We start from the raw sequence: 26,967 nt of genomic DNA, 5'->3' as shown, positions 1-26,967 counted from the left end.
CTCTCTTCTCTCTTCTCTCTTTCTCTCTTTATTAATTATTTCTCATCTCTTGCTTCCTCTGGAAAGAAAACATGAGCAGAAAGGCAGGGAGCGGGGCTGAGCTGTCCATTTCTCCTCTGCGTTTCTCTATCAGGCTCCCTGACCCCCTCACTTTGGTCGCAAGCGAAAAGATCTTGAAATTCAGCTCTCACATCAAGTGCACAGAGCCGTCAACAAGGCCCACAATTGTGGAGCGTGTGAGATGCACTAATGCACGTTGATGAACTTGGGCGGCACCCAGGAAGGTAGCGGGTGGAGGGCATCCTGTGGGTGGTTGCGGGCTCTCACCTGACGGCATGGCTTTCTTCCCTCAGGATCTCAGACTGGTGGAATCCTGCCCTTCGCAAGCGCATGCTGAGTGACAGCGGCCTGGGGATGGTGTCTCCGCATTACGAGGACTCGGACGGGAAGGATGGCAGCCACTCGCGAGCACTGCAGTAAGGGCTCTCCCTCCCCTGGTTCTCCTGTGACCTGTGCACAGGGGCCCACCTGGCTGCTCCCCACCAGCAGTGGCTTCATGTGGGGGTGCTCTAACTGACCCTTGTCTATCTCACTCTGGCCTTGACACTGTTTGGTGCTTTTCACTCTGAGTCATCAGCTCCCATCAGGAGTTTCATCCCCCACCTCCTGTGATTCGGGAGCTGTGACTGATTCAGACTCACCCCTCCTGAGCCACACTGAACCTCAGATGTGGTCAGAAATGCTCTGAACCTCACCAGTGTCTCCTCTCCTGCTGCCCCCGCTGTCCCTGTGGTTGTACTGTGATGTGGACAAGCGTGGAGGTGGCCAAGAGTGACGTGGAAGTGACCCATCATTTTTCGTTGACGTGGACGTGTGTCCCCACCATTCTTGCTTCACTTCCTTCATCCCAGGTGCTGAGTCTATTGTGTTCCAAGTTGTTTGGACTCCTGGTGATCATTTTATTTGTTGTGGTAAATATGCAAGTAACGGAACATGGGGAAGTTTGGTGACCATCGTCCATGACTTGTGATAATCATCCACTTTCCAGTTTCAGACTTTTTCCTCACCCTTCGCAGAAGCTCAGAACCTCTTCAGCCCCGCTTTCCCCTTCCCCTCACACCTTGTTGTTGTTTGTTGTCCGGTGCCACTGAGTGGCTTTACACTCATAGTGACCCTCGTCATAACAGATCACAGCCCTGTCCAAGCTACTGCCATTCTCCCGGTCTCTCCTGTACCTTAAGCCCATTGCCCAGGCCCTGTGTCAGGCCCCTGGTTAAGGGTCTTCCTCTGCTTTGCTGACGCTTTGCTTTTCCCAGCATGATGTCTCTTCCAAGGACTGGCCCTCCTGACAACATGCCGGCCTTGTGTGAGGCGAAGTCTCACCATTTTTACCTCTAAGGGGTTCGTGACTTCCTCATCCAGGACAGATTTATCTGGTTTAGGATTTCATAGGATATTCTTAGGGCTGCATATACCTCCCTATTCTAGATGTTTCACATACATGGAATCAGAAAGCAGCTGTCTTTCTGGGACTGTCCTTTTTACTCAGTGTCACATTTTCCAGGTCCATCCGCATGGTAGCGTGCATCAGGACCCTGCTCTCTGTTTGGCCGACCACTCGTCCAGTGTACACCCTCCCCCCTATATTTCTGTCCATTCATCTGTTGCGTTCAGCAGCTTCCACTTCTTGGCTCTCGTGAACAGGGCTGCAGTGAGCACAGAGTTCAACTTCTGCCTGTGTATCTGCTTCCAGTGCTGTATGGTGTTGCTGCTGGCTGTGTAGACTGAAGTGGGGTACAGCTGCTGTTGTGTTCCGGTCTTTGTGGGGGACAGTGCACCGTTTGTTGGTGGATGAGAAGAGCCAGATGCTTTCATCTCGGGTCTCTGACTGGAACTAGCTAGTGGACAGATGTGGGCATTTTGACAGGTGATGTGTTGTGTCTGTTGGGTCCTGCCTCTTGCTTTTCACATTACAGGAGCAGGTTCTGGGCGCCGTCTGTCACACTCACAGATGGTCCCTGATTAGACTTAGCTTCAAGCCCCCGACCCACTTCCCACGTCATACAAGGTCACTTAAGTTCCTGGAATTAGGGAGCTCTGGTGGTGTTGTCCACGGCAAGGTGCGCTTCTCACTCAAAGGCTGTGCATTTCTGATTTTTTAATCTGCCATTGGCTACTCGGCAGGAAGTTGGACAGTGGCCTCCCACTGTAATTTAGAGCCACAGAAACTCGGAAAAATCGCTGAGACAGTGAGTGTGAGAGTGAGTAACGATGGCTGGGGGCTTTCTTGGAGTCTGGGATTAGTTTGAGAAGACCACGCATCGTCTGAAAGGAAATCATTCCAGCTCGGCAAAGGGGGGGAATGGAGAAATGGGAAGTCAGTGAGACCTTGGAGTCTGTAGGGAGCTGCTAATCCAGAGGTGACGCCTCTTTGCTGGTTCAAATCCACCAGTGGATCCTTGGGGGAGAGGTGGATAATCTCCCTGGCGATTTACAGCCTCTGAAAATCGCCTCCAGGGTCAGCTTTGAGTAGTAGATTTGGATACAAAGATTCAAGGGCAAGGAGGAAGTGAGGTGGAGAATGGGGCCTTTGGCAAAGGTTCTGCTTAGCTCCCCTCGGGTGGAGGGGTGAGGTGGGGCATGAGAGGGAGGAGGAGAGATGGGGCGCGTGAGAGGGGAGGAGGAGAGGTGGGGCATGAGAGGGAGGAGGAGAGGTGGGGCGCGTGAGGGGAGGAGAGGTGGTGGGGCGTGGAAGAGAGGAGGAGGAGAGGTGGGGTGCATGAGAGGGAGGAGGAGAGATGGGGTGTGGGAGAGAGGAGGAGAGGTGGGGTGCGTGAGAGGGGAGGAGGAGAGGTGGGGCGTGAAGGAGGAGGAAAGATGTGTTGATTGCTGCCCTGGGCTGCTCCTTGCAGGGAGAGGAGAAAGTAAGGCTGCACGACTATAGATTTTCCTTTTTAATTAAACTGTGTGGTTAGTTTCTGATAGCATTTTGATTGCTCTCATTTTAGGATGTTTTTCCATTTCCTCTTGAAACAGAATTGAGGCTCCATGTGGGTGGGTGAGTCAGCCACCCACTGGTGACTGGCACAGTGGTCATCTATCTGCAACCAGCCTTAATTGAAAATTGGCATTTAAAGAGCCCCCAAAATAGAAATGAAGCCTGGACCCACAGAATTAGTCTTCCAGTTGTCTTTATACACAGGCTGCTTCCAACAAGTGAAATAACGATTGCAGCCTAGACTTGATGCTGGGTTTTCCTGTGTGTAGTCATATACATGATTTATGGGGTAATATTAAAGATTAAGATTAAATATTAAATAGGATGTTAACTATTCTTCCTAAGAATCACAAATCAGTTTACTACTCAGTATTATGGCTGCGTTTTAATATCCTCTATCAAAATCCTTTTTTTCTATTTTATTTGGGTCTGATGTCCTCTAGAAGGAACTCGGGTGCTATTGGGCATTGCGTCTTGGGCTCCCCTGAAGGGTTAAATGTTGATGGCTGGAATCCACCACAGGAGAAAGATGAGACATTCTATTCTCATTAATATTTACACTCCTCAACAGAAGGTCACCATGAGAAGAGTGAACTTGAGGACAGGGGCCTGGTGGGTGCACTAGTTATCCTTACAGGAATTTATGTTCATATTTTATTGATTTTCAGCTAGCAGTTTATCTGGTTATTTTATGCTACTCTGGCTCTTAAAATCACAAAAGAAGCTTATTTAAAAACCAAGCCCGCAATTATCAGGCTGATTATGACTCATAGACCTCCCATCCGGGTTCCAGCACCATTAGCCTTTGCAGGAAGAGACTTCACATCATCTGCGGAGCGACTGGTGCATTTAAGCCAGTGATGTTTTGTCACTAGAACTCCTTAAAGGAGCTTCATCTTTACCCAAAAGATAAAGAGACACCCTCCCCCTCAGTAACCAAAAGACAAGGACCTCCTATGGCATACCCTGCAGAGGCTGTACTGCTCACCCAAAGGTGCCCCGCTCTGGTGGTTCGAATCCCCTCTGCTGAAGAGAGATGGACAGATTCCCCACATGTGATTTACAGCCTTGGAAAACCCGCTGACCCGACAGCTAGGAGTTTGTTCTGACTCAGTGGCAATTAGTTTGAGTTCCATTTGTTTTTTTTTTTTCAACCAAAAGATTGGTGTTTACCAGAAAGGCCTTGCTGTCTGCCTTCCTACCTCGGAGGTCTTGTGGGTTTGGTTCCAGGTCACAGTACAGTGACTGTGGCCATAAGGTGAGGCACATGACGTTCCTTCTGGTTTTCTAGTTCATATAAAAGTTATTATGTGCAGGGACAGTATGAGAAAGTGTTAAATGCTGAAAGAATTACTAAAGTGTGATGTGGAGACACGTGCTGAGGGAGAAGGGCACCAGCAGACTTGCCTGTGTCAGGTTTACCGCACATCTTGAAGTTGTGAAACTCTGAGTATCCAGGAAGCACAGTGAAACTAAGCAAGAAAATGAAGTGTGCTGCCCTTCCAGAAAATCAGCCGCTCAAGACCCCTACGGAGCACAGTTCTCTCACACGCAGAACATGAGTGGGGGAATTATGACAGCAACTGGTCTGGTTCTCCATTTTTACATTAAATGTATTTTGATAAAATTTAACAAACAGAAAGTCTGCTGTCAGGGACCTCTCCAGAGTACTGAAGAACAACCATGTCAGTCTGGAGACTAAGGTGTGCCTGACCCAGGCCATGGTCTTCACAATTATGTGTTGTACATCAGAAAGCTGGACAATGACTAGGGATGATAAAAGGGGAATTGATGCCTTTGAACTGTGGTGCTAGAGAAGACAGGCTTGTCCTAGAGAGGGTGAAACCAGACTGCTCCTTGGAGGCAAGGATTTTAAAGCTTCGTCTCATACACTTTGTGCTTGTTGCAAGGAGGAAGCAGTCCTTGGAGAAGGACATCGTGCTTGGGAGCGGGGAGAGACAGCACAAGAGGGAAAGACCCTCAGTGAGATGGATCAATTCAATGACTGGGGTAATGGGGGTAGGGGTGTCAGAGACAGTAAGGTTGGCTTAGGATAGAGCAGGGTTCAGAGCTGCTGTACATAGGGGGATCGCTATGAGTCACAAGCAACTCGATAGTAACCCCATGTCCCCTCTTCCCTTTTCCTCTTTTAGATAAAGATACTGAAATTTAAAATAAGATGATGCTATGAGCCTACATAAAATGTATTAGGTTTGTATACAATATATTCCAAACCCATCTAAGTTACAGAAATTATATACAAGTTACCACCATCATGTATTAGGTTGTTTGGCTCTGTTTGCATCAGCTCTTTTAATCTACAGATATTTCACTACAAATAGTGAAAAACAAAGCAAAACACATGTCATTGTTATGTGCTGTCAACTTGTGTACAACTCATAGCAACCCTGTGAACAACAGCTCTGAATCCTTTCTATCCTGTTCCATCTCTTGACACACTTGAGCCCATTGCTATGGTCATTGTGTCAATCCATCGAGTTGGGGGTCTTCCCCTCCTTTGCTGGCCCTTCACCCTTTGAAGCATGATGTCCCTTTCCAAGGAATAGCCTCTCCAAGCAACATTTCCAAAGCATATGAGACAAAGCTTTGTCATCCTTGCTTCCAAGGATCATTGCAGCTGCATTTTCCCCAAATAGATCTGTTTGTTCTTCTGGCAGCTCATGAGATACTCAACACTTCTCTCCAACACCACAATTAGGAGGACTTGATTCTTCTGCCATCCTTATTCATTGTCCAACTCTCAGAGGCATAAAAAGTGACTGAAAAGAGGATGGCCTGAATCAAGTGCACCTTAGTCTTTAAGCTAATGTCATTGCTCCTCAGTACTTTGGAGAGGTTCCTCACAGCAGCCTTGTCCAAGGAAGTGCATCTTTTCACCTCTTGTGGCAAAGGTGTTGATTGTGGTTCCAACTAAGAGGAAATCATTGACAATATCAACCTTTTCTCCATCTACCATGACATTGCTTATTGTTCTAAGTGGTGAGAATTTTTTTTGTCTTGATGTTGAAATGCGATCCATATTGAAAGCTGTATTTTTTTTCTCTGCAGCAAGCCTTGCAAGCCCTCCTTATTTTAAGCAAACCAAAGGTGAACAATACAATATATTATGCAGCACACAATACCCCTGGTGGGAATTTGGCCTTATTTAAGAAAACTGAAACTGCATAGATATGCCCTGTAAATCAGCAGGAGGCAGGTAGTAGGTGGTTCATGGCACTTTTTTTAAAAATTTGCTTAATATTTTTAAAAAAATTCTTCTATTTGCTTATCTAGCTTATTTTCCATCACTTTTATTATGCAATCCGTGTACTTTTGGAACTTGCCATTTCAACCATTACATTTTAGGAATTCATCCGTATTGCTAGTTCCTAAACATCTTATTTGGAATAAAGTATCTCATCATAAATGTGCCATAATTTTCTTCTCTGCCTTGCTATTGATTTCTAACATGTTCTTATTTTCTTTTTAAATGCCATGAACCACCTAGTACCTGCCTCTTGCTGATTTACAGGGCATATTTATGCAGCTTCAGTGTTACTAGATAATGCCAAATTCCCACTAGGAATATTTCGTACTTCACACGTGAAAAGGACCTGAAAAATGAGTGTGTATTTTATGTACAATTAGTATTTGTTGCCTTCAGATTTAAAAAAATCCCAATATGGAGTAAGGATTAAGCCATTTCTAACATGTTTCTAGCACATTTCTAACACCCCCTAACATTGCTATATAACCCTCTGCAGGTGCACCTCCGAGAAGTCCTCGGTCAGTTCCCGACCACCTCAGTGAAGTGAGGGTTAGCTTAGTAAACGGGGAGCCACGTGACTTTCAGAGTTTCCCAGTGCATATTAGTGTGTGTTTACATCCCACTGCAGGCTGCTAAGAGTACAATGGTGTTGTAAAAAAGTCTGAAATATGGTGAGAATGGCCAAAATGTGACACAGAGCCTTGATGTGAGCCCATGCTGATGGCAGAAGGGTGCCAATCATCTTGTTTCATGCAAAGTTGTGTAATAAATCAAGATACGTTGTTGTTGTTGTTGTTATGTGCTGTTGAGCCACTGTTGAGTTGCAACTCATAGCAACTGTGTATATAATAGTAGCTCTGAACCCTGTCCTATCCTGAGCCAGTCTCATTGTCTCTGCCACACCTATCCCTATTATCTCAGTTACTGTGTCAATCCGTACCATCCTGGGTCTTCCTCTTTTGTGCTATCCATCTACCTTTCCAAGCATGATGTCATTCTCCAAGAACTGGTCCCTCCTGGCCACATGACCAAATTGTGTGAGAAAGAACTTCAAAACCCTTGCCTCCAATGAGCAGCTTGGTTTCACTGTCTCCAAGATGGATTTGTTTTCTTGGTATGTTCAAATTCTTCTCCAGCACCACACCTCAAAGGCATCAATTATCCTTCTGTCATCCTTAGTTATTGTCCAGCTTTCTAATGCACAGCAAGTAATTGCGAAGTCCATGGCCTGGATCAGGCACACCTTAGCCTCTAGACTGACATCGTTGCTCTTTGGCACTCTGGAGAGATGTACCTGTGCGGAAAGAAAGGAAAGGAAAGGAAAGGAAAAAGGAAAGGAAAGGAAAAAGGAAAGGAAAGGAAAGGAAAGGAAAGGAAAGGAAAGGAAAGGAAAGGAAAGGAAAGGAAAGGAAAGGAAAGGAAGAAAAAAAGGAGGGAAAGAAGGAATCAAAAGGGAAATTTTAAATTCTTCAAACTAAAACAACTACCTGTTAGGATTTTTAGAACACAGATGATGTGGTGCCCAGGGGACCGTTTCTAGGTCTACTTTCGCTTTTCAAGAGGTAATGATGACACACAAGGCAGCAGAGCTTCCAGCCTGAGAAGCCGTAGGGAGGATCCTGCAATAAAGAAAGAAGAGGTGAAGAGGAAGAAAAATCACGTTAAGGACAAAAAATCAATGACAAAGACAATACTTTTAAAAAAAACTTATTTTAATTTTTAAAAATTATTTTTAAAATGTTTAAAATAAATGATTTACCAAAAACAAATTAATTCTCTGAAAAGGTAAATGTTGTTGTTACCGTTGAGTCACCTGCCACTCACAGTGACCTCTGTGCACCATAGCTCTGAGCCCTGCCCTGTCCTGAGCAACTCTCACTGTCTTCTCATCCTGGGTCTCCCCCTCCTGCTCTGTCCCTCCACCCTTCCAAGCATGGTGTCCTTCTCTAAGGACTGGTTCCTCCTGGCAACATGCCTGAAGTATGTGAGATGGAGCTTCAAAAGCCTCGCCTCCAAGGAGCAGCCTGGCTTCCCCCTCTCCAGGACAGACCTGTTTGTTCGTTTGGTGGTTCGTGGTATATTCAGTACTCTTCTCTAGCACCACAGCTCAGAGGCATCGATTCTTCTTAAGGAACACAAACTTTGAAGAAGGTGGCTAGAGCAAGTCAGTATAGGGAGCAGAAAGAAATGCACCCACACGCTTTCCCGAGCCTACCCTTCCTCCAGGGCCTCCTGCAAGCTCTGCACAGCTACATTGATCACCGACTCATGTGGGGAACAATCTACGTAGGAACTGAAGATACAGAACTTAATAAGGCCTAATGATTGTCCTTGAAAAACTAATCTTCTCAAGGGAAATAATAAGTAAAACAATTATTACTACCCTCCCTGGTGAATATTGTGATGGATAACACAGAGTCATGAAAATAGGAGGAAATAGAATTTACTGCTTCTCTCAGATTATACCTCTTAAAATTTTATATAAAAGGATTTGTCTTTAAAAATTAATGAAAGTGTTAGTCCCCAAGATTGAAAAAGTGAGGTGGTTTTTTTCTTGATTTGTTTAAAGGACTCTGTTTATTTTCTTAGTCTCTCTACATGAGTACACGAATATCTGTTTTCCCTCACTTTACCACCAAATGTACCTCCCTTTTAGCTTCCTGGTGCCGGTGTCATGGAAATGCCACAAAAGTGTGGCTTCAAAGAAGAAGACATTTTTTTCTCTCACAGTGTAATCAAGTCCATTGAAGTCACCTTGAACCTACAGGTCAGAATACAGCTGACAGCGGAGTTTCCTAAGCAGTCAGTCCTGACAGCAACTTGTTGGTGGGTGGACTGTGGACTTGGTACTGACTCAGCTGGCCTTCCAGTGGGCTTTCAGAGCAGCTCGGAGATTTGAACCACATGCCTTTTGTCTGGCAGCTCAGCTCCTTACCGCTAAGCCACCAGAGCTCCTCTGACAGGCTCAAACACCACGCATTTCTTCAGAGAAGGAGCATGATAGACTCATAATGCTGCCCTTTTAGTTAGAAGCTGAGCGCTTTAAGTTTTATTTTTAATTTAGGGAAAGTTTACCAAGAGATCGGTCTCACTTTTCTGAGGCTGCTGTGCGTTAAATTGTGAGTCTCATTGCTTGTTGGAATCCTGACCTTGTGGTGAAACATCTGCCTTGGGTTTTCTTTGTTACCTTAATGAGGAGCAGGGCTGTGGGGCGGCTTCTAAACCTAGTCAAGCTTGGGTTTACAGAGAGGAGGAGAAGGGAGTGCTTGGTGAGCGCTTCCTCAGGGCTCCTTCCGCACAGCTGGAAGTCGGGCCTAGAGCACCAGCAGCTCCCTCTGTGTCCATCCACTCAAGGGGGAGGCCCTTGCCTCAGCTTCTACAGCACCAAGCATTTCTCGGTTCCTCTGTGACCCTCCTGTGACTCGGCCTTCCCTCATTTATGCATGTTCTGATTTGGTGATAACCCACGCAAGACTCAAACAGGTTCTGACTGTGGTTTGGAACCCGCCTCATTCACATAACCGAAACCCCCAATCTGATCTTCTACTCGCAGGTTTAGCGATTAGGATCCCAACGAGCGTTTGAGGAGATTCAATCCCTACCAACCTTAAATGAGTGAAAGCCCCCATAAGTGTTGAGGAGGTTTGAACAGCTGAGAAATTGTGGAAATATATCACAAACACTTAATCATACTGCAAAACCTTCCAAAGCCATGGCTTGTGTAAGATGGAAGGAAAACTCTTTGAAAGAGGAAAAGTGGAGGCTTAAGGCTGTACCTTGTCAAAGATGAGACTCAAAAATCAAGGCAATCGCTCTGAGCTCTAGTCCTCAGGGGCTTTCTGTACCTGATGCTGTAAAATTGGCCTTTTTGGCACCTTTTGCCAAATATAGTTATAAGCCATCATCTCAGGTAGACACTCTTGGGTTTTTTACTCTTCCTCGAAACTCGGGACGTCTAGACTGAGGGTGGGAGAAGCCCCTTTAGCTCTATCTTGTCCCGAACAATTTCCTTTTCCCAGTTTCCTCTTACAGCATGAGGGGATGCCCTGAACCTGGAGAAAAACGACTGTCCCTCTTGCTGAAGTTCCCAGTTCTTAACAGGAAGATGGGCGAGGGAGCCACAGTTTGGGTTGTGGAAATAGCCTGTGAGCATCGCGATCAGATAAGAGAGAAAATGAATCCTCTTACTGGACATGGCTTTGGAGGGCTCATCTCAAAGACGCCATCAGTGCTGTCGAGATGGAGACAGTGCAGGGTGCCTGGCTCATTCAGATAGGGGGCTTCCAACCTCCCTTGTCTTTGACTCCCTCAATCTTTCTCTCAGCTAATCACCCAGCTCAAGGAACGGCAGTCCAGCTCGCTCTGTCCTTCTTCCCTCCCCAACTTCTGTCAGGCCACTGGTGCCCGACTTAGCCAAGTACACTCCAATGCTTTATCCCTTGATGTGTGTTAATAAGATAGTTTACTCTGTTTCTTCATAATCATTCCTTAAGCATTCGTGAACATAGAGACTCTTAAGTGTCAGGTGGAAAGTGCAATTACATTTCCATTTCCAAGTTCTGTTATTTGAAAAGCCAGAAGAGAATTGTCTGTGCACCAGATTGCATTTTGAGCAACTTTGAAAAAAAAAATTAAAAACTTACTTAATTAAATAACTTGATTGTGCTTATGCGGCACCTATACCTGGAGCAGGAGGTAGTTGTGCAAACAGAGCAGGGGAGCACTGCATGGTTTGGACTTGAGAAGGGAGAGCACCAGGGTTGTAGTCTCTCTCCATAGATATTCAAACTGTATGCTGAGTAAATTATTCGAGAAGCTGGACTCTATAAAGAGAAGTGTGGCATCAGGACTGGAGGGAGACTCTTCAATAACCTGCGCTATGCAGATGACACAACCTTACTTGCAGAGAGTGAGGAGGACTTAAAGCACTTGTTGCAGAAGATCAAATGATTCAGCCTTCGGAATGGATTGCATCTTAATGCCAAGAAAACAAAGAGTCTAACCATTGGACCAACAGGCAGTGTCATGGTGGATGGAGAGCAGATTGAAACTGTCAACAGCTTCATCTTGCTTGGATCCATGACTAACACCTTTGGTACCAGCAGTTAGGAAATGAGACACATTGCACTGGGGAAAATCTGCAGTTAGGGACCTCTCCAAATTATTGAGGAATAATGATGTCAATTTAAGAATTAAGACGCATCTGATTCAGACCATAGTCTTTCCAATTATTTGCTGTGCATCTGAGAGCTGGACAAGGAATAAGGATGAAAGGATAAGATACCTTTGAGCTGTGGTGTTGGAGAAGAGCACTAAACATCCCATGGACGGACAAGAGAACAAAAAGAGATGTCTTAGAGAAGGTACCCCTGGAGTGCCCTTTGGAGGCAAGAATGATGAAGCTTTGTTTTGGACATATTTCTAGGAGGGGCTGTTCCTTGGAGAAGGACATGATGCTGGGATGGGTGGAGGGTCAGCGAAGGAGAGGAAGACCCTTGACCAGATGGACTGACACGGTGACTGCTGTAACAGGCTCTTGTGTGTCAGGATTTGTGAGGATGGCACAGGCTAGAACAGGGTTCAGATCTTTTGTTCACAGGGTCACTATGAGTCATACTCGATGGCACCTCGCAACACCTAATGAATATTCTTTAACATTAAAGATCTGTTTATATAATGAGAGCAAGAGATCCTGGCCTTCCATTTCACAAACTGTTACGTTTTTGCCAGTAATTCAGAATGAAGCAATATCGTCCCTGCTCAGTGATTCTCTTCTTTGTTAAAGACGGTGTCCGCTTGCACTTACAGAAGATCGTGAGCAGAAATGCTGCTGACTGAGTCCTCTGAAGCAGGTGAGGTCCTGGATGGACACTCTGCTTCCTTTACATCCACAGTCCTTGGCACCACAGCCCGCAGAGTCTCAGCTCATTGTCATCGAGTTAGAACCATCTCACAGCTGAGCCTCCGCTGGGATTTCAGAGGCTGTAAATCACTTGGGAGGAGATTGCCCATCTTTCTCCCACAGAGCAGCTGGTGGATTCAAACTCCCTAGCTTTGGGTTTGCAGCACAACGCCGTAACCTGAAAGCCACCAGAGCTCCTGGCTGGTACAAGTTAAGTATGCAACTTGTTGGATTCGTGGATGAATTTGGGATATTTTGTTCTTCTTATTGTGGTTAGAGGCCACAGACTTGACCATGGCTCACAGCAATGCTGGAAATAACTGTCCTGAGTCTTGCCGCGTCCTGTGTTACCGTCATGACTTCTTACTCACTCGAGCCCGTTGTTACAGTGGTGGTGCCAACCTATCTTGTTGGAGGTCTCCCTCTATTTCTCTGACCCTCCACCTTTCCCAGCATGGACGGACGGTCCCCTCCTGACAGTGAATAGGAGACTGAGTGTCACCATCCTTGCCTCCAAGGGACACCTGGCTGCACTTCCTCCAAGATAGGTGTGTTTGTTACTTGGTCAGTCCATGAGATAGTCATTTACACTTCTCAAACACCACAGTTCAAAGGCATCAATTCTTTTATTCACTGTTGTACTTATTCACTGTCAAACCTTCTATTGCATATGAAACCTTTGAAATTACCATGGATATTAGAAATGGGCAATTTCCAACTCAAATACTTATATCTCCCTCTTTTTCTGTAGTAAATCCAGTGTTGTTCACACAGGGGCAGTAATAAAGTGACATGCAAAATGGTAAACATTTTTGTGAGACTGTGGAGTTGGCTTATGTATTTCACATTTTAGTTTGGTGATGTTTGATCCTTGGGCTAACATACCAGCATCATAAAGAGACATTGAATCCCAGATCAGAACAATGTTGATATTTAACAAGTGAGAAGGCGAACATAATTATTGTAGTTTTAGAAACTTCTGGGCCCACTGACAAGTGCTATGCTGGGTGGAGTGGGAAGGGCAGTCCCATCCAGAAACCTGTGTGGGGAGATGCAGGCCTGTCTTCCGTCTCTGCATTGTGGAAGTGGTGCCCAAGAAACGCAGTCCTGGAAAGGGCTGGGTGCTTTTTTGATGGAGGGGTGAGTGTCATGACACACAGATGGGATCCCTGGACTTCCTGGGGACCTCCACCCCAAAGACATGTGTCATGGTCACAACCTTGCAGGGTGCTTTGCAGAAAGCCTACGAGTGGTGGGGTTCTTACTCAGGCACTCAGTGGAGTTGCCTTTAAACACTCAGGGTTTTCCTCCTTCCTCAAACAGCACCATCTGACTTAGGACACTGAGGAGAGCTAGTCAGGAGGAAGGCTGGGAAGGATCAGCCCTGTCTGCGCCAGCAGCTCTGTGGAAGAAGGATGGGCAGACCCTCCTGTGAAGTTTGCTGCCCTGGAACACCGGCTGGAGGGCCAGCTGTGGGCTGATTCTGACCTGAGGGTACAGAACTACAACGGTCAGGGAGGTGGCAGTGTCTTCGGTGACAGAGCCACACCAACACCACTCTGACACTGTGGGGAAGTGATGGCTCCACTCAGATGTCCAGTGATCCTTGAACCATCACGTCTGCAGAGAGAGAGGCATATTTCTGGTGGTGGTGGCACAGGAAGTGGGTGCTGGTGCAGAGGGGCACTTAAGCCTGGAGGTGGGAACCACACGGCCACACTTGAGGACTTCCTAGAGGGTTGGTGGTAGGAAGATTGCCCTGAAATCAACCATCTGGCAAATAGAGTTGGAACATAGAGCTTGGTGGACAACATCCAAGCTCCAACACATCTGTAAACAGAGGGGTAGGTTTGTAGTTCTATTATTGTTAGAACCCTCAAGTAAGTGGGTTTCAGCACATCATGACCCCATATGACAGAGTAGAATGGCCCCAGGCTTCCCTAGGCTGGAATCCTCTAGACACAGCTATCCCAGCCTTTCACCCATGGGGCCATTGGTGACCTGTCAGTTTTTGGGTCATCAATCGAGCACTTCGCTGTTGCCCCACCTTGGTTCCTTGTCATCCTATATGATATATGGATACATGGGCACATCTCTTGGGTTATTCCTGCTGCTTTTGTCATCTCCTTGACTCTTGCCTCCTTTTTGGCTGTGCATGACCTATTTCTTGCAAAGTGTCCTGAACGTCAACACAGGAGAGTTGGAAGCGGTAGACAGGTCTCAGCTGCCCGACTCTGACCCCTGTGTCTTGAGTACCGATATACTCCCCTCAGGCAAGGCCAGAAGAGGGGACTGAGGGAGAAACGATGATCTTCAGAAGTCCTGAAGAAGCTTCCCATTCCAGCCATTGCTGTCCCTCTGATTGTCTGAAGTTGCTCTCAGAAGTTCTCATTTGGAAACCACTCAATGGCTTCATGAGCCTGAGCTCAAGGAGGTCAGCGCCACTCGGCAGATGGTGCCCATCCAATCGGGATCTGAGTCACGAGGACTTCGATACTCGCTTCACCTGTCAGCACTGGCACGTGCCAGCTCCCACATCATCTGCATTCTCCGTCCAGACCAGCCAAGCTCACAGATGTCCAGAGAAGCTGGGTCTCAGGACTTTAGGACTCGGTCCATCTTTTCCTAGACGGTCCACTGGCTCTGTATGGGGTGCCTCCTTTGGCTGGATTTTAAAATGACACACTTTAGCTGTTCCTTTATGTTCCTTTCAGGAATGTGAAAGGCATTTATGTTGCACACCTGAATCTTAATGCCAACCCTGAGCCCCTTTCTATCTGTGCCTCGGTGCTTTGACTGATAGGCAGTTTTTGTTTGCTTATGTTTTGTTTTCATTTCTTTAAAATACTAAGACGTGCCCCAAGATTGTCCACGCCACGAGACAGTAAAGGTTGCAGTGGTCAAATTGTCCTGTTAAATGAGCTTGATAAGCCTTTGCTCTCCATCTCCTCTCTTTGTCTGGTTCTGTGCCCACCGCCCTCCTCGGCCGGGTCCTCTGCCCGGTCCTCATTGCCCAAGCCCATTGCAGTACTAAGGCAGAAACAGTAGGTGGCAGTCACGCTTCAAACTCCAAGGGCACCCAGTTCAGCGCAGCCTGGTAACGCAGCTCACAGGAGAAAGCCCATTGTACAAACTGATGGGCAAACAGTGGTATTCTCTAAAAGCCCCACTATAACTAAAGGCAGGGATTTGCTTTTTAAAAACCCAAGATATTCCGAGCACAACTCAGGAGGGAGTCATCGTGTATATTTTTGGTTTGTGTAGTCTAAGAGATTATGAGAGTGGAGGGAATTGGTAGGATTTTCAGTCGGTGAAGAGCTCAGTGAACAGCCTCTTTTCTTGTGCATCCCGAGGGTTGCGTCCTTACCTCCACACAAATGCCCCTCTCTCTCCCTTCATCCTTTCTCACCCTGCTGCCCCTGGCTCCATGGTGGTGCTGAATGTTACCTTTGAGGCCATTTGGCATCCCCTGGAGAGATCCAAGACCGCTGGAACAGAGGAGGTGTTTGTCTCCCTCCGGTCTCAATGCCACTTTGTGAGGCTGCCCCAACTTTCATCTCTCCTGCTCTCATCCTCGCCTGCTCTCTCCTGTACTGTACACACTTTGTTCGTTGTCTTAATAGAAATATTCGTAATTAGCGTGGACAAGGCAAACAAAGAGGGGATTGTAGGCTTGACAGAGGCTTGATACTAAGGGGGTTCTGGTTCGAGTTTACTTCATCAGAGCGGCTTTGAAGGCTTGGAGCAGAGCAGCGCTGGTGAATATACCTCCTAGACCCACATTCCCACTGCCTCGCTCCCAGCACTCCAGGGCAGTGAAACGCTCCCCCGGGGCCCTCCCAGCTATTTCCAAGAGGGCATCATTGATAGCCATGCATTTGAGTCTTTTTAAACCTCTCTGAGGTTTGCTTGATTTAAATTACTATCACTTATCTGTCCATGTGTTTGGGAAGTAAATGGAATGAGTGTAGCATCCACATTTTGAGGTAAAACAGAAGAAAAGCAGAGATTGCATGTCTGTAGCAGCAGGGGACCCTGGGGCATGCCTGGGAGGACTCCCCAGCAGGGAAACGGGTTCTGATGTGGGCACCTTCACATAGTGTGTGAGCATCGTGATTCATGCTGGGTCAAAGCATGCAGCAGGGTCGCACCTGGCTGGTTTGGACCCAGAGGTATGTTCCGACGTGCTCCCCAGTGTTCTGTGCTGTGGAGTCAGAACTGACTCCAAGCTGACCCGCAAGGGGTTTTCAGAGGCAGGAAATCACATAGGAGGAGCTTGGTCATTTTTCGCCTGTGGAGAGGCTGGTGGATTTGAGCAATATACCTTTGAGTTGGCAACACAGTTTCTTACCGCTAAGCCACCATGTCTTTCTCATGCTCATCAACAGAGATGAGTAAAAGCTCCAGGAAGGGAAAGCATTTAACAAAGAAGAGCTGGAGTTCGGCTCAGGCGTGAGGGAGGTTCATGAGATGAACACGTGGGACACAAAGGGCTCTGGGCATAGATCATCGGTGCCACACCTCGGCTACAGCTGGTTCCCCGACGAAAGTCAGTCACCAGACCCTTCTTCTAAGATGCCAGGGGGAGGAATCTTTAACCTTGAGAAACCAAGCACATGAACCATTTGCAACACTCAAAAACTCCAAGGGCTATAGTTGAGAGAAAGAAAAAGGGATTAGAGGAGCAAACGGGGGGGGGGGGGGGGGGGTTTGTGCGGGGAGAAGGGTGCAACAATGAATGAATGGAATTCCAAAATCTCTGTAGATGTTCATTGAAATGAAAAATAACCTAAATTTAAAAAAAAAAGTATAATGAAAGGGAGAGACAAATATTGCACAGTGCCACTGTTGTAAAACGACACTGACATCAGGGTTGAGGGAAGACAGAGAAGGAGGGGAGGAATGATGTGTAGTACATCAAAACAGATAAGGGAGAGAACTGTTTAAATGAGATATATGATTGGGTATTATTGTCATGATGGGAGTCCAGAATGAAGGCTACACAGTGGAGTGAACTTGTGGGGAGGGACTGTATAACAATAAAAGAGTTTTTCTTTTACTTTTCAAGGAGAAGAGTGACTTGGTAGTGATGGGGTGGGCAGGGAGACAAGTGCAACTATGAATGAATGGAAATCCTAAGTCTCTGTAAACTTTCATTAAAATTCATTTTAAAAGGGGGGGAGGGGAGAGATGAGGAACTCTCAGCACACTGGAAACCTTCTTCCGCTTCTTACTGGTTCTGTGGGTGACCACTCTGTACTGCAGGAAGAACTGCTTTTGTTGTTATTGTTGCTGTTTTATCTTTATCTCCAAAACTGGGCAGTGAAGAGCGAAGCAGACACATGTGGAAATGAATGAGAAGAATCGATGTCTTTGAGTTGTCATGTTAAGAATGTTACATGCACTATGGACTGTGAAGTGCGTACAAATCTGCCTTGAATGAGGTACAGCCTTAGAAGCGAGCATGGTGAGACTTCATCTCCTCTGCGTTGATCATGTTACCAGGAGGGCTAATCCCTGGAAAAGACATTGTGCTCGGTATAGGAGGGGACCGATGAGAAAGAGAAAGGTCCTCAGCAAGCTGGACTGACAGTGTTGTCTGCAGTAAGTTCAACTATACAGAACTCTCGTGGCCTAGTGGTAAGAAGCTGCACTGCGACCCCAAAGGCATGTGGTTTGAATCCACTAGCTGCTCTGAAGGAGGAGTGGCAATCTTCTGTGTGATTAAACCGCCTCTGAAAAGCCACGGGAGGGTCAGTTTTGGATCGGTTCTGACTTGAGAGCTGACTCCCACAATAATAACGAGCTCAGATACAGAAGTGATCTTGGGGATGACATACACAAGTCAGGGTTGGTTCTGCTGTAATACCAGGCTGCTATGAGTCACGGCCACCTTGACGTGGCGCAGTTGGTACACAGCTGCACTGCTGACCCACCAGCCGCTTCCCAGGATGAGGGTGGCCAGTGTCCTCCTGTATGATCTACAGCCTTGGATTGCAATGGAGGGTTAGCTACGAGTCGATTTGTATTCCATGGCAGAGAGCTTGAGTCTCGTGGGTTTGCAGATGATAATCAATGGGCCCCCAGTAATGATCTGATCTGGTTCCATCTTTTAGGAAAGGTTACCGAAATGGATCACCTGCTGACCTCCACCGTCTCTTCCAAGGAACAATAGGATATACACATTCTGAGAAAAGGCCAGTAGGAAAGCCGTGGATGTTACTGAATTCAAAAGAAGAGCCACATAGCGTGAGGACAATATTATTCAAAGGAAAAGGTGATTTTTCTCAGCAAGAATATATAAAAGTAACAAAAAAATATATAGATGTGTTAGAAATCCACTTTTTACAGACTGTACCAGATGGTAAAAGCAGAAATAATCATGATGCCAGTCAGGCCAATTTTAAATTATTGATTGAAAACACAGAACTCTGGTGGGTCCAGTACTTAAGCTCTATGCTTCCTGAGCACAACCTCCTTTGTTTCTGTGCTGACAGAAAACTGGGCGTATTATCTCAGTGTCTCTAAGCCTCATCATTGATTTACTTGAAAGATTAGAGACTTTGAAGGGAAGTAGATGAGGAAGGCAGTCTTGGTCATTGTCTTGAGTTTCTGAGAGAGCCTTTGAGTCTTGGTGGTGATGGGTGTGGGTGCAGCATTGTCCACTGTAGCTTCTAGCCAGTGTGGATGGAGTCCACGTTGCGTGATGCGGTGGTAAGATGTGGCCAATGATCGGAAAGTTGACCTTTGAAATGCACACAGCGTTTTCCCTAGAGAGAGCCTGGTGACCTGCTTCTGTAAACATCGTAGCGTAGAGAACCCCTTGGGGACAACTGAATCCTGACATTCAGGATTGCTACAAACCAGAGGAGCAGGACGGCACTGGACAGCAACAGCCAGTGTGTGCCTACGTCCCCTTCACTTAAGAATTCGGATAAATAAAAAAGAAAAAAAAGAGTTCGGATAATTGTATAGATTAAAGGAATATTCTCTTCCAGCCTTCACAGCTGTGTTTAGGAAGAAAATTTCATATTTGTATACTTCTAGACTTTTCCCTGAAGGCAGTCATATCCCAGAGAGGAGAGTGGTCCCCATCCATATTGGGGAACGGAGTGCTTTGTCTAGATATGTCCTAAAGCTGATTGCTTCAAATACAGATTTTTTTAAAGAAAAATGTATTGCTTTATTTTAAAAAATTAAAGTGACTTTTGCTTTTAGAGCCATACTAGGCAGTTTCAATGTTAAAATGATATTTTTGGTATCAGCCAGTTAAATTGCACAATTCCTCCACCTAAAAAAACATTACCTTGTTTTCCTAGAGTTTCCTAGAGTTTCCCTAATTCCAAATCTCCCATTTGTACCCTAGTTGGAGACATGTGGCATTAATTTAAAAGGAGAGAAAAATGCAGATATTCTACTAAGCAGGGTTAACACTGGAAAAAAAGTCTTTCACCAGAAGTGTTCAGATCCAGTCATTAAAGAGGGGAAAAGTGCAAAAACTCCTCCAGGAAACTGCCGCTTGAGTGAATCAGTAAGCAAATGGATTACTTCTAAATATAGTTTTGATTGCTATTCATCTCTTCATAATCTCCTTTTTCATGGTGATGCGGAAGAAAACAGCCCCAAGCCTTTTGTATAGCTTATGGGTACACACGTTCCCTGAGCAACCCCAAACCAAAATGTGTTCTCTGGGCAAACCTACACTTGAGGGTCCTCTCCTTCCTCTCCTGCAGAACCAGAAAGCGGTGGAAGGACGAGGAGGATGAAATAAAGTCCCCTGCAGGAACCCACTGGAAAAGACAGGGGCTAGGAAAAATCGAAAGCTCCACGGGCGTCGTTGTCTTAGAGTCTTGCAGGACTAAGTGCAATTTGGAAGGGACAAGTCCTTGAAAACAATATAGGAACATTGACAAGATCTGGGACACTGTCCAGTTGATTCCGACTCACAGAGACCCCACAGGGCGGAGAACTGCCCAGTAGGATGTCCAAAGTGTGGTGAGCTTTGCTGAATGAGCTCTAGCCTAAAGTTTGGCTGTTTGAATGCATGCTCTGCTTTGAAGGAGAGAGCTGGAGTCTGCATCCATGAAGGCCCTGGTGGGGTGGGGTGGGGGGGGTGGGGGTTACTTTGTCCCATAGGGTCGCCATGAGTCACAATCTAATCACAGAGTGAGGCAGGGTTTTTTTATCCCTTTCAAGAATGAGTCACCAGGTCTTTCTCCCTCAGAGCTTCTGGGTTCAAACCACAAACATTTCAGCTGACAATTAAACACTAAACTGTTGCATCATAGGGACTCCTTGAAAGACATGTAGAACTATTTAAAAAATTAATGTCACAGGGCTTGGAGTAGATTGAGGCAGTCAGCTCTCTACTTCCTACAGTCTAGGAAAGATGCTAGTTTGTTCGTTTCCTAAAGATTATAATATCCAGAGTCCAGGGCATCCAGAATTCAAAAGAGTTTTGAATTTGACTAAACATCCCATGGATGGCCAAGAGAACAAACAGATTTGTCTTGGAGTGCTCTTTGGAGGCTTTTGTAAGGCTTTGCCTCACATACTTTGGGCATCTTGTTAGGAGAGGTTATTTCTTGGAGAAGGACATGATGCTGGGAAGGGTGGAGGGTCGGCAAAGGAGAGGAAGACCCTCTACCAGGTGGATTGACATGGTGACTGCTGCAATGGGCTCTTGTCTGTCCAGAAGTGTGAGGGTGGCACAGAACAGGACTGAGTTCAGATCTTTGGTTCATTGGATCGCTGCGAGTCCTCCTCGACTCCACAGTAACCTAACAATATCAGCAAGGACAACAGGAAGAGCAGCCCGTGGCTGGGCGGTTCTGACTCTCCAGGCATGGCGGACCCTGTTCCACTCCTCGCTCCTGGTCAACTCGCCTCTTCTATTCTTGTTTGTCTTGTGTCTCCATCGCTGAACAAAACGGAATTCATGAGAATGCAAAGCTTCAACCTGGAGAGTAATTTAAATAGAGCTTTGAGGGAAAATGTTTCTATGTGCGGACTTTGTTTTTCTCCTGTTTCTTTACTGTGCTGCATTTGAAGGATAAAATAAAATTTCAAAGGACAGCTCAAGAAGACAAAAGAGTATAATGAAATATGCGAAGGAAGACCTGAATTTGAATGAAGGATAAATGTTAAAAATACAACTACCGGGGAGCTCTGGTGGCCTAGTGGCAAGGAGCTGCAACTACAATCCCAGAGGCGAACGGTTTGAATCCACCAGATGCTCTGCCGGGTAAGGAGGGACAATCTCCTCCTGTACCAGTCAGATCTGATTTGATGGTACACGCACACAAAAAATAATAAAATAAAATTTAAAAAAATACAACTACCTACACAAAGCATTCTTTTGCAAATGATGGTAAAGAAGTCCTGGTGGCACGGGGGTTAACTGTTGGCTGCTAACTGAACGATTGGAGGTTGGGTCTTTGCCAGCCAGCCACTCCACTTCCAAAAAAAGGCAGAGGCCCCATCTGCTTCCCTGACGGTGGAGCCCACCGCTGCCGAGGCGACTGACTCGAGGGGACTGACTCGTGGGGACGCCCCAGTTGAGTGTTCGAGGCGAGAAATCTGCAGGAGAGGAGAGCGCCCATCTTTCCACACAGAACAACTCTTAGGTTCAAACTGCTGAGTTTTTGCTTCGCAGCTGTTTGTGGACCAGCTCTGCTCTGCCCTGTAGGTTCTTTGTGAGTTGGGATTGTGGAAGGCAGTGGGGTCTTTGTTTTGTTGTTGTCGTACATGACAATAACAGACTAGTCTTCAAATAAGAAGTTGCACAGTCAATCCAAAGATACATAGTTCAAATCCAGCAGCTGCTCTGTGGGGGAAAGTCAGGCTATCTCCTCATGTGCGATTTACAGCTTCTGAAAATCCACTACAGGGTTAGTTATGGGTCAGATCTGACTGGACGGTGCACAACTCCACCAGGCAAGAGGTTATGGGAACTCTAAACTAGGACTCATTGGGCTGCTAGCAATTTCTCACATCCGAGCATAGTATCGTCTCTAAGATACAGGCAGAGTGGGTCAAAATTCACGCCTTCCATCTGCAGTGGGAGGAATAAGCAGGGGTGTCCACATGTCTCTCCATCCCCAGCGTGAGGCAGATCTGTTCCAGGGACACAGCTTCTGTGTTTAAAGCCACACTGTCTATTGCTAGCGAGCCCTGGTAGACTAGTAGTAAGAAGATAAGCTGCAATCTTGAAGGTACAGGGTTTGAATCCACCAGCCAGCCGTTCCACAGAGAAAAGCATGCGCATTCTCCTTCCATGTGATTAACTGCCTTTGAAAACCTGCCGGAGGGTTGGTTCTGACTTGACAATACACGACAAGAACAGCAGTATGTCTATTACTGGTTTCCTGCCATTTCTCCTTTTCTCAGCTAAATTCTGGGAAACTGTGTTTACCCATTTCCAGCAATAACAGATGATGTGCTTGCCTCCAGGGTGTGGATTAGGGACTCCATGTGGGGAAAGGTGAAATACGGAGTGAGGCTTGAAATACTCCATATGTCTGCAAATTCCACCCATCTCGGGCTGTGGGAGACATTCCGCAGACAGCCAACGTGAGTAATCCTCAGAAAACACGCTGAAATCCAGTGTTCTTCCCCACTCCTGGATGCACTGCTGCGTGCTGCACTTGGGACTTTAAAGGAGCCATCTGGAATTTTTCAAACTGACTATTTGTTCTTTGCTTACACACACACACACACACACACACACACACACACGGCTTTTGAAAAATTCCAGACTGACTATTTGTTCTTTGCTTACACACACACACACACACACACACACGGCTAGAGAAATCTTGCTTCCCAAACTGGTCTGCTGGAGATGTGTAGCTGGTTGTTGCCTGTTGGTATGGAGGTTTTTCTTTGTCCCTAAAGCTCTGTGGTAGATTAATTGCAAACAGTCTAAGATGTGGGTTTGCCTCCTTCCTGTCAGAAAATATTAGATAGAAAGATGTTTACATCTCGCTGACTCTTTTTTATGCCCTAGACTGCTCAAGAAATTAGCTCATCTTATTTCAGATCTTCACCACCCATCTGTCTCTTTGTCCTGCTGTGGTGGTTTGCATGCTACTAGGATGAAGGAAAGAACGGGTAGCACTGTGGTTAAGGCATTCAGCAATTAACTCAAAGGTCAGCAGTTCGAATCTGCCAGCCATTCTATAGGGAAAAGATGAAACAGTCTGCATTCATGAAGATTTACAGCCTTGAAACCTCGGGGCGGGGGGGTCAGTTCCACTCTGTCCTATAGTGAGGGTCAGTGTGTGTGGGAACTCAACAATCAGCAGTGGGTTTAGTTTGGGTTGTGATGCTAGAATCTTTGCCACCAATATCTCAAATACCAGCTAAGACAGACTCGAAAGAAAGGCCTGGCCATCTCCTCCCCAAAGGCCAAATCTCCTGTGGATGTGACCTGATGCTTCAATCTGCTGTTCACAGGGCTGCCAGAACCCCTAGGTGTTGCCATGTGCATAATGCAGGTTGTTGATGAGTCTTCTTCCAATCCTGATGCCACATTCCTCCTTATAAAGTCTAGTCTCTTGAATGATCTGTTCTGCATACAGATTGAAAAGGTATGGAGACAAGGCACATCCCTGGACACACTCCTTTTCTGATTTTGAACTATACAATGTTTCCTTGCTCTGTTCTTTTTTAAAAAAAAAACTTAAAAAAATTTTTTTTTATTTCATTGGTGTGTGTGTGTGTGTGTGTGTGTGTGTGTGTGTGTACACCATCAAATTGGATCTGACTGGTACAGGAGGAGATTGCCCCTCCTTCTCCAGCAAAGCATCTGGTGGATTCGAACCACCTACTTCTGGGATTGCAGAGATTTCATCCCTGATATTTTGGAGGCATGGGCTTCTTGCCACTAGGCCACCAGAGCTCCCTCCTTGCTCTGTTCTAATGACAACCTCCTGGTCAAAGTATAGGTTTCACGTGAGCACAATTAAGTATTCAAGGATTCCCATTCTTCTCCAGGTTAGCCAGAATTTGTTGTGATTCACACAGTCAAATGCCTTTGCAGAGTCAATGAAACACAGGTAGACATTCCTTTGGTACTCTTCGCTTTCGGCCAAGATCCATCTGACACTGGCAATGATGCCTTTAATACCACCACCTCTTTTAAACCCAGCTTGTGTTTGTCTTAGTTCTCTGTTCCAGTCGCTTTTGGATAATTTTCAGCAGGATTTACTCGCATATGATATTTGTGATGTCTTTTGATAATTTCCATGCTTTGTTGGGCCATCTTTTTTTTTTTTAATGGGAATAACTATACATCTCTTGCAGTCAGTTGGCCGGGTGGTGTCCTTCAAATTCTTGGCATTGACTGTTGAGCACTTCCAAAGCTGCGTCTGTTTGTTGAAATCTGTCAATTGGTATTCCATAAAGTCCAGGGCCCTTCTTTTTTGCCTGTTCCTTCAGAGCAGCTTGAACTTCCTCCTTCATCACCATAGGCTCGTGAACATAAGTTGTTTGGTGAAGTATTTCTGTGTCAGCCAGTGACTCTGTGCCCTCCTTCCACCTTCTTTTAATACCTCATGGATCATTCACGCCTCTGCCCATGGCACCTAAGAATGCCGACACTGCTGCACTCTGCCTCGAGGCGGCCGCCCACTGCTCCACTCCCTTGTGCAAACGCTGCGCACTACAGCTTTGGTCTCTGGCGTGGTCTCTGCCCGCTGCTCACGTAGCTGCTGCCGCTCTCCTCTCACGCGTCTCTGCAGACCAGCAGCAGAGCCGGAGCCTCCTGTCGCTGTCGCCTCACCTCACCCGAGAGCAGGAATGAGAAAACAGTCATCCTAAGACTGCATGGTGTTTCTTTTCCTTCTGCTTTATAAAAAGCTGGACAAATAGCCCCCCCCCCTTTTTTTTTGCCAGTAGGCCCTTTCCCTGTGATTTCATCCCCGATACTTTGGAGGCCTGGGCTTTTAGTACCAGGTGTTATGACAACATTCCGTCTGGTACATGAATCCTGGAAGTTCTCCTTTGAGAGGCTTTTAACTTTGTTGAGGTTCTGGGACATTACGCTGGGACGTAGGTTGATGTTTTAGTAACTCTGCCACTTAACCAGGGAGCCGTTGTGGCTTAGTGGTATGGAGCTGCGCTGCCAGCCCGAAGGCACGTGGTTTGAATCTATCCGCAGCTCCTTGGCAGTCTCCCTCCAGGCCATGTTTGCTGATGTTGTATGCCATCAGATCAGAACCAACTCAGAGCTGACCCTCCAGTGGGGTTTCAGAGGCAGTAAACTGCATGGGAGTTGATCGTCCCACCTTTCTTCCATGGAGCAGCTGGTGGACCCAAACTGTGTGACATTTGTTTCCAGGCATTTTACTGCCTCTCAAAACCTGCTAGAGGGTCGGTTCTGAGCTGGTTCTGACTCAGTGGTACATAATAATAACAACCAACCACCATCTAACCAGGAAGCTCTGGTAGCCTAGTGGGTAAGGATATGTGCTGCCAAGCCAAAGGCAGGCAGTTTGAGTCTCCCATCTGCACCAAGGGAGAAAGATGGGCAATGAATTGATTCTGACTCCGAAGGAAAGACTTTGACTTTGACTTTGACCACCTAACTGGGAGTCCTTGGGTAGCACATGATTAAGAGCTTGGTCAGTAACCAAAAAGTTAACCATTTGAACTCACCCTGAGTCCCTTGGAAGAAAGACCTGGTGCTCTCCTTTTAGAAGGTCACAGACATTGGAAGCCTGGTGAAACACGGTCCTCTTCTGACACATGGAGGGACCCTATGTCAGAGATGACTTGACAGCTACTGGGTATTTTTTTTTTAAATTTTTATTGTAGTATTTTTATGTGTACCGTCAAATCAGATCTGACTGGTACAGGAGGAGATTGCCCCCTCCTTCTCCAGCAGAGCATCTGGTGGATTTGAACCGCGTACCTCTGGGATTGCAGTGCAGCATCTTGCCACTAGGCCACCAGAGCTCCCTTGCTACTGGGTATTTTTTTTTTTAAATTTTTTTACCACCCAACAAATCCAGGTAAATTTTTTTGTTTATTAATTGAGATATACCATGTAATGAACATTGATTGTACTTTTTATATACTGGATCATGTTTTCCATGTAGCTGAATCTTTCTGGAACAATTCTGTTAAAATTATTCTTGATCATTATTGGACTTATAATTACCAGTATAACGGGAAAAAAATTGATCATGTTTATTGTTTCTTTTTAGGTCACCAGTTTCATCAGAAGACCATGGTAAGAATCTCTTATTTAAAATAATGTAGTATTAAAAGCCAAGTTCTAATCCTCATATTTTAATGCCAGAGGGAATAATGATTTAAGGAAATTTTGCCAAGATGTTGACCCTGTATTTTTTTAAGTGTGAAATATTATTTTTTTAAAAAATAATTCACCCTAGACAAATGTAGCATCTCTTTTTTTAAAAATGTAATATCCCCCCCAAAAATGTAATATCCCTCATTGCCTTTAAATATGCTACAAACATTTTTGTTGGGAAATATTTTGAAGGTTAATGCATTGTGTTTCTTCTATGTTCCGTCATTAGAAAGTTTTTGCAATTTTAGGCTAGTAACTTCTCTGATTCTGATTGTCATTGTTAAAATGAGAGTTTGGAATATTAAGCCTCAAAAGTCCCTTTCAGAATAGACTTTGGACTTGCAAAGGGTGCTGGGAGTCTGAAGTAAAGTAAACTGATATGTGGCTTGAGTTGTTACCTACCTGGGGTAATTAATTTGTATTGTAATTGAAAATTATTTCTCTCAAAATTTTGTCACATTTATTCCTTGAATTTATTCATT

At 45.8% G+C, this 26,967-nt stretch overlaps 1 protein-coding gene across 1 annotated transcript in view; it reads left to right on the top strand.

Annotated features, from left to right (window-relative positions):
* The window catches only part of DGKI (diacylglycerol kinase, iota), a 341,252-nt gene that overhangs the window by 257,056 nt on the left and 57,229 nt on the right, over positions 1-26,967 (top strand). The window contains exons 28-29 of the mRNA XM_006887211.1: positions 354-476; positions 26,379-26,404. Coding sequence (XP_006887273.1) covers positions 354-476; positions 26,379-26,404 — 149 coding nt within the window. The remainder of the gene's footprint in view (positions 1-353; positions 477-26,378; positions 26,405-26,967) is intronic.

This window comes from Elephantulus edwardii, unplaced genomic scaffold, assembly GCF_000299155.1.
Source record: "Elephantulus edwardii isolate Elephantulus edwardi_28Jun2011 unplaced genomic scaffold, EleEdw1.0 scaffold00055, whole genome shotgun sequence".
In the NCBI taxonomy this organism is placed as follows: Eukaryota; Metazoa; Chordata; class Mammalia; order Macroscelidea; family Macroscelididae; genus Elephantulus; species Elephantulus edwardii.
The sequence above is the reverse complement of the archived record's forward strand: the minus strand, read 5'-3'. Positions and strand labels throughout refer to the sequence as shown.